Below are 17,277 nucleotides of genomic sequence, written 5' to 3'. Positions count from 1 at the left end.
GACTTCGAGACTCATCCATGTTGTTCCATCTATCTGTGATTTGTTTCTTTTTATTGCTAAGTAGTATTTCACTGCATTTAGTTTTTCTTTCTCTTCCTGATGAACATCTGAGCTGTCCATAGATAGTTGCTTATATGAACAAAGCTTCTATGAACGTTCTTATAGAAGTCTTTTTTCAATGTGCAAATCTTCTTTTTAGTTTAAATTCAGTTAGTTTACATATAGTGTATTATTAGTTTCATAGGTAGAGTTTCTTTTTCTTTTTCAAGATTTTATTTCTCAGAAAGTGAGAGAGAGAGATCACAAGCAGGGGGAGCAGCAGGCAGCGGAAGAAGCTCCATGTGGGACTCCGACCCTGGGATCATGACTTGAGCTGAAGGCCGACGCTTAAGACTGAGCTAACCAGGAATCCAGAGTTTCTTCTAGAAGTTTTTTTGAGGACATTAACAATAAAGCATATTCAAGTCTTTGTGTGAATAGGTTTTCATTTGCCTTAAGTAGATAGATGCCCAAGGGTAAAACTATAGGGTCTGGGGGTAGATGTATGTTTACTACTGGAAATGCCTATTTGGAAAGAGGCCCAGCTCATTGATTTTTAGTTAGTCTTTTCTAACAGAACTCACTAGAGCTATAGTTTTGCCTCTAAGTACCACCTGATAGTGCACTGCCCACATTTTTGATATGTAGTATTTTTGTGTTATTCATGTCTACGTATTTTCTAACTTTCATTATCATGTTGTCCTTCATGCAAAATTTAAATTCTGAATTTTTCTAATTTTAAGTTGTACAAGGCTTTTAAATTATTCCAAATTTTAACTTAAATTCTTTGTGGTCAGAGAACATGGTTTTAATGACAGTAATTCTTCCAGTTTTATTGAGATTTGACTCTTAAGCTGGTCAGTTTTCATAAATGCTCCATTGTGGGTTGAGTTTTGGTCAGTTTCAAAAAAAATGTTTCATGTATGCTTCACTGTTTGTATACTGGTCTACACAGGTCCAATTAATCACGCTAACTATATTTTTAATGTTTGGGAAACTTTTCATTAATTAATACGCTGGGAACAGAGGTAATTTTCCTTAGATACCTGAACACTGTAGGGCCCAAAGGGTCTGGTGATTTACATTTAGCTGGACCACTCAAAAGTTTTTGTTTTGTTTTTAAAGTAAGAGAATATAATGAAATAACAAAATGTTAACTGAACACTGTTTAGTTTATAAATTTAGATTGGACTGTATCTTTTTTTTTTGATTGAACTATATCTTAAAAACCATTTTTCTTCCATATTTAAATCTTCACATCAAACATTCCAAATTGGCTTATAATTTGAAATATGAACTGAGGATCTCTAGGAGTTAGTAGGGCTCTTGCTTTCTTTTGTTGTTGTTTAGTTTTCACGCCACAATCATAAATTTAACTCTGCAACCTGGCTGGATTTGGAAGGGGGCCAAGGAAAATATGGAATCCATTAGCACTGCAGCAAGAGCACAAAGATTACCGGTACTTCGAGCAGATGGGGGTGGAGGTTGCTTTCCTGGGCTACGGAAGGAATGGTCTGCCAGCTAAGGTAAAATACAAGTCAAATTTTTTAGGTGCGTCTACAGTCAGCAATAGTGATCTTGCTAGTCTTGCCGTTTCTGGTCCCAAACAGCCCCATGGCGTGCACAGTATTCCTGCCCTCTCACCTCGCCCGAGACCACTGCCTGCTGCCCAACCACTCTGTGTGGGTGGTTCCGATGAAAACCTGGCAAGCGTTTGTGTGGGGTGCAGCCTTTGGACAAGATGCCAGGACCTGTGTGCTTCAGGACGAAATTCTCGCCAGCGAATTTCTCTTCCTGTATGGACAGGCCACCAGTGCCAGTACGGGGTGGGAAATCCCCAGCCTGGCACAGAACTGCCAGAATGATCCTGTGAAAGCCGGCACTTTATCACCGAATCCTTTCTCCCCAGAGCTCAGAGCACGGAAGTTCTCTGCTGTGTTTGGAACCTGGTCTGAAACAGCTCCAAGGTGAGGCGGCCCAAGGGCTCCCTGTTCAGGGTGACATCACAGAACATGGTGGGACTGACCATGGCTGGATGGTGCAGGCCCCCTGGTGGGGTGGGGAGTGGCTGCAGGGCAGGGGCTCTTGCTTCTGATCATCTGTTTCTAATCTCTACAAATTAAATTTCTAACATAAGACTTAAGTAAAATACAAACTGAAAATATTATACACATACATTAAAAAAATCCTATAAATAGGATTTTACATAAAGACATGTAACACAATAGAGTGGAATATTTCTCAGGGCAGTTGTACAGAAAAAGACCAAGCTAAAAAGGAAGACATAGAAAAGAAAGAAAAACAAGAAAGAGAAAAAATATGAGAAGGATAGAAAAAAAAAAATAAAAGCTTAGGGGCGCCTGGGTGGCACAGTCAGTCTGACTCTTGGTTTTGGCTCATGTTGTGATCTCAGGGTCTTGGGATCAATCCACAAGTCAGGCTCGGCACTCAGTGCGGGGTCTGCTTGGAATTCTCTTTCTCCCTCTCTCTCCACCCCTTCCCCCACTCACGCATGCTCGCTCTCTTTCAAATAAATAAATAAATATTTAAAAAACAATGAAACTTATGACCACTCTGTTAAAAAAAAGAAAAAAAGCTTATATATTTTATTCTTACTTACATTGTATGAGGATACCTGCTCAGCCAATCTCTTTTCCCTTCCTGACAATGTATGTTCTTCATCCTTCTTATTAAATGATTTCCTTGCTTCTTGTGTTTCCTGAAAAATGAACACAGGCAACACATTACTGAACCATATAGTTAAGAAAAACTAAAAAAGAAATATTATTTTTACTCAGATTGAGTACTAAGAGACTAAACTAAGATTGTTGAATCTTTTCCTACTAGGAATATAAATATACATATAGTTGATAAGGAATCAGTTGGTGTTCTACTCGATGATTTTCTTGAAAACAAGGAAGAAACCTATCCAATCAACTAATTGGAAGAAGCCAATTATTTATCAAACTCACAAAGGAGTCTGACAAACAATGATGAGATGTAGGAGAGAAAATGAGGCTTTAAAAAATCCTACAGGGGTGGCTGGCTGGCTCAGTTGGTAGAGCATACGACTCTTGATCTCGGGGTTATAAGTTCGAGCCCCATATTGGGTACAGAGATTACTTAAAAATAAAATTAGAAAAAAAGAGAAAGAAATTCTGCATTATCTGTTTTTAAAACTAGTAAAATCACTTGAGGGGACAAATAAAGAGAAAAGGTTTAAAAGTTTGGAAAAGAAATAAAACTATCTTTATTCATAGATGACATGATTGTTTATATAGAAAATTCCAAAGCATCTACAAAAATACTCCTGGAACTAATAAGCAAGTACACTATAGCAAAGCTGCAGGATACAAGGTCAATATACAGAATATACCAACAGTGAACAACTGGAATTTGAACTTAAAAAAAAACAAAAACAAAAAACAAAAACACAACATTAACAACACTGCAGGGAAGCCTGGGTGGCTCAGTGGGTTAAAGCCTCTGCCTTCGGCTCAGGTCATGATCCCAGGGTCCTGGGATCGAGTCCCGCATCGGGCTCTCTGCTCAGTGGGAAGCCTGCTTCCTCCTCTCTCTCTGCCTGCCTCTCTGCCTCCTTGTGATTTCTGTCTGTCAAATAAATAAATAAATCTTTAAAAAAACAAAACAAAACAAAACAACACTGCATATACAAGATGAAGTGCTGATATAAATTTCCAACAAATCTCAAAGCATATTTGTAAACTGTTATCTGCTTAAGAAAACCAAGGATGTCATCTAAAATTTTTATCTTAATAATGTACAAAACGGGCACGTGGCTGGCTCAGTTGGTAGAGCATGTGACTCTCAATCTCAGGGTTGTGAGTTCAAGCCCTAAGTTGGGCATGGAACCTACTTAAAAAAAAATTCTATAGGGACACCTGGGTGGCTCAGTCAGTTAAGCCCCTGTCTTCCATTCAGGTCATGATCCCAGAATCCTGGGAACAAGTCCCGCATCAGGTGCCTTGCTCAGGAGGGAGCCTGCTTCTTCCTCTGCCTGCTCTGTTTGCCACTCCTGGTTGCGTGTTCTCTCTCTGACAAAGAAATAAAATCTTAAAAATAATTGTACAAAACAATGCTGTATTTAATAAAGCACTGTTAAAAACAGGACTAGCTCAGCTCTTACTTTCTCATAAAATATTTTCCTAGAAAACAGATGCTTTCATTTATAAATATTAAGGAAGAAATGATGTTATGGTAAGACAGAGATAAAACCTGACCATTTAATATTAAGAGTTAATAGATCTAGGGCGCCTGGGTGGCTCAGTGGGTTAAGCTGCTGTCTCTGGCTCAGGTCATGATCTCGGGGTCCTGGGATTGAGTTCTCTGCTCAGCAGGGAGCCTGCTTCCCTCTCTCTCTCTCCGCTTGCCTCTCTGCCTCCTTGTGATCTCTGCCCGTCAAATAAATAAATAAATAAATAAAATCTTTAAAAAAAGAAAAAGAGTTAATAGAGCTAGTCAAGACTGGGAGGCGAGGGCATAACAGATGTCTGTCATTTTATAATGAACACTTCCATTTCTTTCTAAAGAGCAATCTTACTTCTTTTAGGCCACGTTGGCTAAGTGAATGTGAGAATTTAGTAGCTTAGTCTCCACTTAGCTTAATTTCCACCTAGTGGAGATTATGCTGGGAACTCAAATATTAAAAAAGAAAAATGAGTAGAAGAAATAAAAAATACATGGAAACAAATGAAAATGAAAACACAATGGTCCAAAATCTCTGGAATGCAGCCAAAGCAGTCCTCATAAGAAAGTATCTAGCAATACAGGTCTATCTCAAGAAGCAAGAAAAATCACAAATCTAATCCTACACCCAAAGAAGCTAGAAAAAGAATGGAAAATGAAGCCTAAAGCCAGCAGAGACAGTAACGATTACAGCAGAAAAAAATGACAGAAAATAAAAAATAGCAGGACAGATTAATGAAACCAGGAGCTGATTCTTAAAATAAAGATAAATAAATAAAATAAAATTAATAATCCTCTAGCCACACCTATCAAAAAGAAAAGAGAAAGGGCCCAAATAAATAAAATTATGAGAGAGGAAAAATAACAACCAACACCCCAGAAATATAAACAGTCATAAGAGAATATTATGAAAACTATATGCCAACAAATTGGACAATCCAGAAGAAATGAATAAATTCCTAGAAATATTTAAATTACTAAAACTGAAACAGGAAGAAAAAGAAAAGTTAACAGACTGATAACAAAAGTTCAAGACTAGATAGATGGCTTCACAGAGAATTCTAACAAACATTTAAAGAAGAGTTAAAATCTATTCTCAAGAAATAGAAAACTTCCAAATTCATTCTGAGGCCAGCATTACCCTGATACTAAAACCAGATAAAGATTGCACTAAAAAAAGAGAACTACGGGGCACCAGGGTGGCTCAGTCAGTTAAGTATCTGACTGTTGTTCTCAGCTCAGGTCTTGATCTCAGGGTCATGAATTCACAGAATGTCTACTTAAAATTAAAATAACTAACTAACTAAATAAATAAATAAAAGAGAGAAACAGAGAGAGAGAGAGAATGAAGGACAGGCCAGAATTCCCGGTGAACACACATGCAGAAATTCCCAATGAAATGCTAGCAAACCAAATCCAACAATACATTAAAAGAATCATTCACTATGATCAAGTGGGATTTATTCCTGGGTTGCATGGGTGGTTCAATATTTGCAGATCAATCAATATGAGGCATCACATTAATAAAAGAAAGGGTAAGAACCATATGATCATTTCAACAGATGTGGAAAAAGCATCTGACAAAGTACAACATCCATTCATGATAAAAGTCCTCAACAGGGTAGGTTTAGAAGGAACATAACCTCAACATAATAAAGGCCATTTATGAAAAAACCACAGCCAAGATCATCCTAAATGGGGAAAAAGAGAGCTTTTCCTCTAAGGTCAGGAATACCACAGGGATGTCCACTCTCACCACTTTTATTTAACATAGTACTAGAAGTCACAGCCACAGCAACCAGACAATAAAAAGAAAGAAAAGGGACCAAAGTCATCAAGGAAGAAGTGAAGCTTTCACTATTTCCTATGACATGATACTCTACACAGAAAACCCAAAAGACTCCCCCTCCACCAAACACTATTAAACTGATAAATGAATTCAGTAAAGTCACACAGAACAATATCAATGTATGGGAATCTGTTGCATTGGTATACAACATAACAAAGTAAGAGAAAGAAAAATTAAGGAATCAATCCCATTTAAAAATGTACCCCTATTACCTAGTAATAAACCTAACTAAAGAGGTGAAAGAACTGTACTCTGGAAACTATAAAATACTGATGAAAGAAATTCAAGATGACACAAAGAAATGGAAAGACATTTCAGGCTCACAGACTGGAAGAACAAGTAGTTAAAATGTCCATACTACTACTCAAAGCAATTTACGTATTTAATGCTACCCCTATCAAAACACCAAGAGCATTTTTCACAGAGCTAGAACCAGCAGTTCTCACATCTGCACGCAAACACAAAAGACCCCAAATAGCCAAATCAATCTTAAAACAGAAGAAGCTGGTGGCATCACAATTTTGCACTTCAAGATCTATTACAAAGCTGTGATCATCAAAACAGTATGGTACTGGCACAAAAAGACATACAGATCAACGGAACAGAATAGAGAGCCCAGAAGCAAAGAACCTACAAGTATATGGTCAATTAATCTTCAACAAAGCAGGAAAGAATATCTACCAGGAAAAAGAATGTTTCTTCAACAAATGGTGTTGGGAAAACCGGACAGCAACATGCAAAAGAATGAAATTGGACTACTTTTTTACACCACACACAAAAATAAATTCAAAGAGGATTCAAGACCTAACTGTGAGACCTGAAACCATAAAAATCTTAGAAGAGAACACAAGCAGTAACTTCTTTGACATCAGTCTTAGCAGCATCATCTCGATATGTCTCCTGAGGCATGGGAAACAAAATAAAAAATAAACTACTGGGACTACCTAAAAAATGAACAGCTCTCTGACACTGATACTATATAGTTCATGCCATAAATACAGGTCTGCTGTACTATATGCTTAACATCATACAGCATAAAATTTAAGGAGTTTTAATAACCTCTTTATGAGTTCACTGTAAAACTCAGAAAAACACTTTCAGTACTGAAAAGGAAAGGATCTAAAGAACTCAATCTCAGGACCTAAAATCACTGTGTTGCTTAATTTCCTTTTGCTCCATTTTCTGTCATAGTGTCCTCTGAAGAACAGTCCTTGCATATCTGCCTATATGCTAATCTATTTGCCTATAATGAGGAACAGAAGGACAGAGAAAAGCACAACTAAAAGTAGGCATGAATAAATCCATGTAAACAAGGGAATGTCTTTTTTGAAACAATCTTAAAGGTTAAATTAGAAAAATTCCAATAGATTATTTTTGTAAAAGACCAGTTACAAAAGAGTAGAAAGGCACTCCAACATTAGCCATTCCAAGTGGGCCGCTCACTTCCACATCTCTTTTGTTACCTCCTCTCCTGTTACAGGAAGGTCTAGAATAGAAGCATTGTTCATTACTTACCAGCCCTCTAATTCCAGAAAAGTCGACCTCATAAAAGTTGGTTTCTTCTCTATGAAATGAAGTCGAGAAGTCTTATCTCTGGGTTTTCTTGAGATGTAAATGAGACAGTTCACTGGGACACAGTACGCAACTGCTGTCACTTTCCTTATTTTCTTTCAGGGAGAACTCTGTATTTTCCTTTTGGAATCATAATTTTAAAAATAGTACCCTGAGACTATTGTGCCTTATATCCTTGCAAAATAGAGTGAACGTGGGCAGAAATACATGAACAAACAAACACTCTCACCTTGGCTTTCTTCTCCCTGTCTGCTGGAGTGTCTGTCCAGACTGATCGATCTCCAGATTTGTCATCGGCCCTTCTCTTAAAAGTTCTGGGCCCCAGACCAAAGTCTTTCATTTCTGGAGGAAGCTCAGTCATCCATGACTCTCTTGTCATTGGTTTAGATGAATCCTTTAAGAGAAGTAAATAGTCAAAAAAAAGGTAGCCTAGACAGAATGTGTGTGTGTGTGTGTGTGTGTGTGTGTGTAAAATTCTCTATAAATGGCCATGTTTTTAAATTGAGGCTTTAAGGTTAAAAAATATACTTTAAGAGAAAGAATTTAATATAAATTGATACTTTGTCATATATGTTATAAATACCTTCATCTAATTTATCATTTTTCGGATTTTTTTACCTTTTGCCATACAGAACTTTTTAGATAGGCAAAATTGCCAGTCTTTTCCTTTACCAGCTTCTGGGTTACCTTGCTCCTAAATTTTCCTTATATACATACGTGCCTATATTTTCTTTCATGTCTATTTTTAAAATTTAGATTTTTAATTCACTTAGTCTATCTTTCAGAGTACAGTCTCTTTAAAACTTACATTGTCTCCTTTGGTCAGTTTCTCTTTCATTCGCTGGGCCCTTTTTTCAAACTCTGTTGTGACGCTATAGTTAACTGGTCCTTTGGCAGGCATTGGTCCAACAATGTCCTCATCTTCACTGCTATCTGTTTCCTTTTGAAATAAGACATTACCTTTAACCCAGGAACAGAGCTACAGGTTATAGAAAATGATCCTAAATTACTTAAAATTTTGCTGAAATTGATTACCCAGAGACACTGAAACAAAAATGCAAACAACATATTGCTAACCATTGAACAATGAGGAATTTTTCCTCATCTTCCTAAAGTTCACAATACAGAGACGACAAATCCACACAATGTGCATTGTCCCCGCCCTCCCCTGGTCATGGCAGACCTCATTAAATGATTTCAGCTTTTTTCCTGATGGACATAGATGTGGCCTCACAATTCTTCTCACAGTAATAGTCCAGGTAATTACTACTAGCTGGTCAGAGATGACACAAGTTGAAACCATTTTCGTTCCTGGTACAGAAAAAGCTCTCTGGAACAAGACACAGTTCTTGGAAGCTGTATGAGCCTTTATGACTCAGCAAGGTGCACGGAAATAAATGCTATACAACAGCTCACAAATACTGGCCCCAAAGAGTTAGCTTCGTTTTCAAAACACTCCCTTGACCCTAAACACGTAATAGTATTGGAATAAGTGAATTCAATTTGCTCTCAATAAATAAATCATCTGAATAAAGGGTTTGCATGTAAGACTCTGTGTTAAAATCTAGATACTCTAGGGCTTCAAGCAGTCCTTGGCCTCAAGGAAGAGGTAGGTTAAGATGAACAACAATAAGATATTTGTCCTCCAGCTTGGAGGGGCAGCTTCTTGCTTCTATTTTTTAAAAATTATCAGGATCAAGTTCATTTGTGTTGTTTACATTTTCCCCACTAGCTACTCGGTGGTAACTTTGTATCTGTGGTTTCTTCTCTGCACCCTTAAAGCAATTGCTATTGGTACAAACAATCAGATAATTACGTATTATCTCTCGGCTTACTCTAAATTACACACACACACACACACACACACACACACACACACTTTCTCTAACTATAGACTTTGGTATACAATGCATCATTTGATCCTTATAACACAATTGTGAAAAGACATTATTATTCCTGTTTTCTTTTCCAGGAAACCTAGGTTTAGAGAAGTCTATTTAGGAAGGTTAAACAAATTGTTCAAGGTTACAAAACTGGTATTTAAGATGAAAATATTCTAAGATTAAGGCCAGTGTATGTTTTCTACTTATACTAGAGACTCTTCTCTATTTTTTAAAAAAATTTCACTTGTTAATGTTTAACCTTAAGTGTTTATAGCTCATCTCTATCAGGGTAAGCTCCTTGATGTCAAACATTATTATAAACATATTTATAGCCCTTACAAAATAATACTTGGTGACATAAAATGAGGAAATATAAAAGATACAATGAACTTTTACAACTATAAGAGGCATGACATTAAAATAGTATTAAAGTATGGGATAAGGGAATTTTATTTTTACTTCCATCTAACAAGAGATGATTTTATAAAGATAGAATTTGGCACATCTTGCATGTCTTGTTAGGATGATGCCTGGAATTTTTAGAAATAAAGATCACTTAGGGTGTTGGGAGTTATAAACTAAGGGAGCAAAATGAAAATCAGGCCCAACATACTAAAATGAAAAAGAGAAACTAGAATCATAATCCAAATCCAATCTAGATATATAATCATTTTGGTATCCTGGTTGATTTAAAACTAGGTGAATTATTTTATCTAGAAATACAATAGAAATCATATACCTTACTGGTTTATACTATGGGCTGCAGTTAGAACTAGTTTCAAGGCCTCAGTCTGCTATCGTATTAGCATGTAACCTCAGGAGTGCTATTTAGCCTTTTTAGGCCTTGGTTTTTTTTTTTTAAAGATTTTATTTATTTATCAGTGAGAGAGAGGGGGAGAGAGCGAGCACAGGCAGACAGAATGGCAGGCAGAGGCAGAGGGAGAAGCAGGCCCCCTGCTGAGCAAGGAGCCCGATGTGGGACTCGATCCCAGAACGCCGGGATCATGACCTGAGCCGAAGGCAGCCGCTCAACCAACTGAGCCACCCAGGTGTCCCAGGCCTTGGTTTTTTGTCTTTTATTTATGTATTTTAAGATTTATTTATTTGAGAGAGAGAGAGAGAAACAGAGACAGTGGGGGAGTGGAGGGGAGAGCAGAGGGAGAAAGAGAATCCTCAAGCAAACTCCCTGTTAAGTGTGGAGCCTGACGTGGGGCTTGATCCCAGGACCCTGGGATCATGGCCTGACCCGAAATCAAGGGCTGGCTGCTTAACTGACTGAACCATCCAGGTGTTCTGGCTTTTTGTCTTTTCAGATGGGGATTATAACAGCTCCAACTAGTAACTACTCTAAGAGAACCCTGTTTCTGTTCATCCTCTTAGGGGCCATGCCTTTCTCAGGAACCTGGGAACTTCTCTAACTCCTAGGGGGAAAATGTTGGTAATTCTAAGCCAGTCAGTTTGGTTGAATTCCTCTTGCCCAAATGACTAGCCAAGGCTTGGGCATATGATCCAATTCTGGCCAAAGAAACCTGAGGACAGGTCTACAGGAAACCTGGAAAGGTGTTCCTTCCTCTACAAAAGGGGCACAAGGTAAGATCATTCCCTCCTCTGTCTGAACATTGGCATGTGCATGGGAATCTTAGAACTTTGACAAGCTTCCTGGTATAATGAAGGGTCACCCTAAGAGGAATGAACATCCTGTAGAGGACAGAAAAGACGGGAAAAGCTGCAGTCCCATATCATTTAGGCTGCTCAACCAACCAACCTAGAATGACCCTAGTTGTATAGCTTTTATTACATATGAAACACATTCTTCTTATTTTGGGAATATAGATGGCCCAGGCAATTACATATACAGCCCATTTGCTAATAAAATAGGTTAGGACAAAGTTCCACGTTGAGTAGCATTTTCTGTTATTTGCAGCTAAAAGCTTTCTGGCTGACACTTCCTGACATTTCCCAGGATTGTTGTTTTGATTAAATTAAGTTTATGTGTTCTGGGAATATAATTAAGTCATGTAAATATGTTTATGTTGTGCTATGCAGTGTCAGACTTATGGCAAGTGCTCAAAGAATGCTAAATATTAGTACCATTACGTATATCTTAATTTAGGGGTATATGTTGTGAATAAGAGACTAAGAGAAGCCCCTCTTTGAAAAAGTAAAATATGAAAACGAGAAGTGTTTTTTGAAAAAGGTTTCATTGGAAGGAAATTATAAAGCAAGTAATTCAGAACCAAGAGTACAACCAAGTGCAACAGGTATGCGATGGTGTAAGCCCTGCCCTACCATTACCCCTCACCCTTTGCTAAGAGAAGCAGAAAATATAGAATAGATACCACCAGGGAATTAAACTATTCATCTGCTGTCTAGGTGAGTTAGGACAAAATTCCAAGCATGAATAAAACTGAATTATGCTTGAACAAATTTTTTGGAAAATGTAGTTCACATCTAACACTCATGTATCCTCACCCAAATCCATCAGCTGCTAACATTTTACCGTATTTATCTTTCTTTTCCCATTCCCTTGCCACTCTCTGTGTGAGGCAGACAGATAGACATATTGGGAATCATCTGAAAGTAGGTTATGGAGAGCATGAAACTTCCTTCCCACATTCCAAGGGCTGCAAGTTCTATTTCTCCCGGACTCCTTTTTTTGCAGAATGGAACCTGGAGGCTGTGGGTTTTATTCAGAGACTTCAATTCCCTCTGCTCTGCCTGCACAGCCGAAGCTACGGCTCTGGTCCCCAAGCCCAACTCTAGGGCTTATGACTGGCTTCCCTAAAACCACCCTGGTCCTCTGCTGTGTAAGCTTGTGTTTCCTGCTCTAGCTCTGAATTCTCACAATGTCACTAGCAGCTGTAGACTTCCCTTTCTTTCTTTGGAGCTTAGCTGTATATTAACTTTGTTGCTATTCCCCACAGCCTGGGCATTTCTTTGAGTTTGTGGCAGGGAGCCCCGAGCAGGACCCGCCAGCTCAGTCTTCCATGTGCCTGGAGGTACTTCCTCTGGTAATGTATTCTTGTATTTAGCAACCTTGCTAGAAAGATTTCTTATAGTTACACTAAATTTTTCAAAGATACTCACATGGCATCAGTAGTGAAGATGGTAAGAATGATGACAATGATGAGAGCTCTTGAAAGTTGAAAACCTACTGTTCTGACTTAATCCTTGTAACAGCCCTCTAAGATAAGGAAAACAACCGCACGATACTGATGTGAAACTAAGCTCGTCCAGGATTCCAAGCTCTGGTTGCTCTTGCCTTCTCTCTTTCTCCTCCGACTGCAATGGACTTCTTAAAACCTAACTCTCCCTCTCCACACTTTTTTGCCTTCAAAGAAGATATCTGTATGTTCTGGAACAATCTTTCCTGCCCTCTTTGCTGAGATATCTCCAACTTATCAATCTTTAGACATTTTCTCAGAGACAAAGACTTTTTCTCATTTCTTCAGATTAGTTTAGAGTCGTCCGTCATGGTTCCATTGTATTTCGTTTCACCTTTTGAATCACTCATAATGTTAGATTTTTGTTTAGTGTCTGTATTCCCCACTACATTGCAGGTGTGATTAGCTGGGACTATGTCTAACTTATTCATTCACTCAACAAACCCTTCTGAATGTCCACTAGAGAGAAGACAAAAATCTCTGTCCTCAATAGAGTCACATTCTAGTGGGCAGAGGTCATCAATAAATAAAAAGAAGCAGTAAAATAAATGGTGTCTGAGGTGGTGACAGATGCTTGGAGAAAATTAAAGGAGGGAAGGAGAGAGGAGTTAGGGGAAGAGGAGTTAGCAATTTTGGATTAGGAGATCAGAAATGACCTCATTAAGGTGACATTCCAGCCAAAAACTGATGTTCCGGGAGGCAAGCCACATAGATACCTAGGGGAAGACCATTTTGGAGAGACTTACAGGCATCAACACTCTGGGGTAGGAGCCTCCCCGGCCTCTGTGAGGAGGAACACCAAGGAGCATAGTGTGGTCGGATTAAAATAAGAGGGGACATCAGGGAGCTAAAGGAGACCAGACTGTAGAGGGGGCCCTGGGCTTTGGCTCTTATGCAGAGACAGGAGGAGCAATCCGATGGTTTTGGGTGTGAGTGACACGATCTGACTTCATTTTATCTGGGCCACTCTAGCGGCTGTGTTGAGAAGAGGCAGCAGAAAAACCAGGGATAAAGTATCAAGACCAACAAAACAGGGGAAGTATGATGTTGACTTAGACCAGGGTGACTGCAGAAATGGTTGGATTGTGGTTATCTTTTGAAGGCAGGACAATAGGATTTGTTGACAGACTCACTTCTGTGACTATGTGCCTGATACATTGTAGGTGCACTATAAATATCTGTTGAAGGAATGAGTAAACGACTCTGAAGTTCATGGTTTTAACCACTGTATTTTATTTTCCTTAGTAGCAACCTCAGTGTAACTGCTGAATTCTCAGTAGAGATGAATATACAGGAAGCTACTGGAGAATAACAGACCAAACAGGTGATCTAAAATCTTAAGAACCAGGTTTAAGGGGCACCTGGTGGTTCAGCTGGTAGAGTAACTCACTCCTGATTTCGGGGTTGTAGCTTCAAGCCTGAATTGAGTGTAAAGATTACTTTAAATTGTAAACAAAAGAAAACAAAAACTGGGTTTAAGCTGTGGCTTTGATAAATATAAACTGCAACATTGGTAAATTACCTAACTTCTCTGTTTTTTAGCAACTGTAAGATGGCAGATCATATTTATTGCATATGGTTGCAGAGAAGATAAAAATAATACTCACCCATAGATGGGGAAAGAGCATTACAAGTTATAAAGTACTCTACAAATCTCAGCTATTGATAAGGACCAGGCCTCTAACAAGAAAACAGCTTTTGTACTTGACTCTTTATAAAATCATCTGACCTATCTTTTCATAACATCACTTAACTCCCAGCTTTGTTATATATCGGCACTATAGCTGTATACGTAAGAGCTGATTTCAAGTCAAAGATCATGGTCAACAAATTCCTCAGCTTCCTCTTTTTCAGGTCAAATCACAATGATTCCTTAAACTTTTCATCATGTTCTATTTCCTAGCACTTTAAAGCTTCCCTTCAAAGATGAGAAGGATGAATAAATAACATCCTTGTCATCATGTAACTGTCTTGTTATTTTTGTAACATCTCCATTTTGGGACAAGCTTTTGATTTCATCTCTGTACCTTACAATCCTAGATTCAGGCTAACAGGGCTGCATATTCGTTACATTTGAGCCAAATGAATACAGTTATTACTTTGTAAAGTCTTGAGTTTGCTACATCTTATTCTTTAGCCAAAAATTTTCCAAACCTCAGAGTTGAAATATGATGATACTTGTTGTCCTGGATCATCTCTGCCTTTGTCACTTTTCTGAGTAGATTTAATAAAACCAGGTGGTAGTGCAGGACCTATTATAGGCCTGAAAAATAAAATGTACCTTTAGCATTCTCCCTGACTTTAAAAAGCAGTTTTTAGAATAAAAGTTCACAAAGCCAAAATATAACAAAATGTTGAAAATAACAAAATAACAAAATGTTCAAAGCCAAAATATAACAAAATGTTGAAAACAAGAATTTTATTTAACATATTTTTATTTTATAACCTAGTATTTTTCCACTTAGTAGTATCTTTAAAAAAAATCTAATTTTCTCCTTTTTACTTTCTATTTGTTAGCCAATGCTAAGATATTAAACCAGTAATTCCCAATCTTTGTGGCACTGGTGTATGCCACTTCCTAAAAGAACTACATTAAATAGAAATACCAATTTTTAAAAAAGTCCTTATTAAGAATTGAAGCCTGTGTAGATCTTTTTCTGTTTTGTGCTTTGGCTTTCACTTTTGACTGTCATTGTCCACCGACACATTTTTCGGGGGCGATCTAATTATAGTCAGAACTCCTTAAGTAGAAATTGAGTTCTAAGAATGTAAACAGCACACGCATACAACGGAAGTTGGCAATTAATGGTTATGTGTGCCAAGGTAGTATAAAAATCTAAACACTGTCCTCACCAATGATCCAACAATGACGTGGAGCTCTACAAGAATGAATGTAAGTCTACAAGAATGAATATAAGTCACGTGAGACCTCCAGACAAGGGAAAAGGTGCTGTGCTAACCACATTTCAACTAGAGCACCTTTCTGTTCCTTCAAACAACCCTGGTTGGTGTAAGTCATTCCATTTTCTAGGTTAGCAAAATCATACCCAAGGATATCACAAATAATTAAGTGGCTGAGCTAGAGTTTAAACCATGGTCTCCTTGATGCCAAAGTTCATTTTCTTTTCTTTTCTTTTTTTTTTTTAAGATTTTATTTATTTATTTGACAGACAGAGATCACAAGTAGGCAGGCAGAGAGAGAGGGGGAAGCAGGCTTCCCGCTGAGCAGAGAGCCCCATGTGGGGCTCGATCCCAGGACGCTGGGATCATGACCTGAGTGGAAGGCAGAGGCTTTAACCCACTGAGCCACCCAGGCGCCCCCCCAAAGTTCATTTTCTTTCAAGCTGCCCCACTGCCACATTTCTGAGGGAACTGACATCATTCCAAATGCGAAAAGCGCCTAAAATCTCATCATTCCAAATGAGAGAAAGCCTTACATCAGGGAAAAAATAACAGACAAGATATTTTCTCCTCTCTTTTGAGCTTTTCAGTTTCTTCATTCTTTCTTTCATACCAACATTCTCCCCCGAGATGTCACTGTGCCAGGATTACCAACCAACATGGCACTGAAGTCCTGAGCTGAATTTTCCAGGTTGTACTGAGTTCAACTAGAGCCTCACAGGCAAGCTTCTTGGCAGAGGAAAAACGCTACCAGGAGAAGATCTGGGTTCTGATCCTGGCCATTTAATAGCCAAAATACAACTCTCAAGAAAGAAATTGCTCTACACCTAATAATGTGTTTTCTTGAAAGGAATATTGTGCCCCAGTGGTCAGCAAATTTTCTGTAAAAGGCCATAGAGGACATTTTAAGCTTTGAGGCCACCATTGGGACTTGTAGGCATGCTTGTCTTTGTTTTTTCAGTGACCATTTAAAGATTATTCCTGACTTGGGGGCCATACAAAATCAGTGGAGAGTTTATCCCTGTTAATTCTAAAAAGACCAAAGTAATATGAAAATTGGAGCTGACGAATGTGATTACAAAGTTTGAAAGTAAAATGTACAATAGCCCCTTCTATTTGCTCTTGTATATGAGTAATAACGTTCTGAAGTATAAACAATTTGGTGTACAATTTCATATTCAGCATTTAAAAATTATACAATTCCAAGAAGATAGGAATCAATACTTACTATATACTCACTTGGGGCTAGGTATCACGTAAGAGACATACACACATGTGTATATGTATGTAAATATGAAATCTCAATCATCGCAACAATTTTGAAAGGTACTTGTTGTTATCCTATTTATCAGATGGCAAATTTGAGGTACAGAAAAGTCAGTCAAACTGTTAAACGTGGCATACAGGAATTGTTTCTTCTATCACCAAAAAACTGAAAAAGTGTCTGATATTAAAAGTCAAATACCAGGATTCCAGCCCCAGGCCAGACAGGACACTCCCTATGTGTGCAACCTTAACTATTTAAAAAAGGGGGGAAGAAGGATAATGTTCCAATCAATCTACTACAAAACACTCTTGTGAACATCACCTAAGAGATGCAAAGTTTTTTTTTATAAACCACAAAATTTTTATATAGAATGAAATAGTCATTTTTGTTATAGGA

At 38.0% G+C, this 17,277-nt stretch overlaps 1 protein-coding gene across 1 annotated transcript in view; it reads right to left on the bottom strand.

Annotated features, from left to right (window-relative positions):
* Positions 1-17,277, bottom strand: part of GPALPP1 (GPALPP motifs containing 1) — a 42,800-nt gene that overhangs the window by 8,614 nt on the left and 16,909 nt on the right. The window contains exons 4-7 of the mRNA XM_004759236.3: positions 14,868-14,976; positions 8,475-8,606; positions 7,896-8,060; positions 2,660-2,758 (exon numbers count right to left, since the gene is read on the bottom strand). Coding sequence (XP_004759293.1) covers positions 2,660-2,758; positions 7,896-8,060; positions 8,475-8,606; positions 14,868-14,976 — 505 coding nt within the window. The remainder of the gene's footprint in view (positions 1-2,659; positions 2,759-7,895; positions 8,061-8,474; positions 8,607-14,867; positions 14,977-17,277) is intronic.

This window comes from Mustela putorius, unplaced genomic scaffold (assembly GCF_011764305.1).
Source record: "Mustela putorius furo isolate JIRA1106 unplaced genomic scaffold, ASM1176430v1.1 tig00000179_pilon_pilon_pilon, whole genome shotgun sequence".
Classification (NCBI taxonomy): Eukaryota; Metazoa; Chordata; class Mammalia; order Carnivora; family Mustelidae; genus Mustela; species Mustela putorius.
The sequence above is the reverse complement of the archived record's forward strand: the minus strand, read 5'-3'. Positions and strand labels throughout refer to the sequence as shown.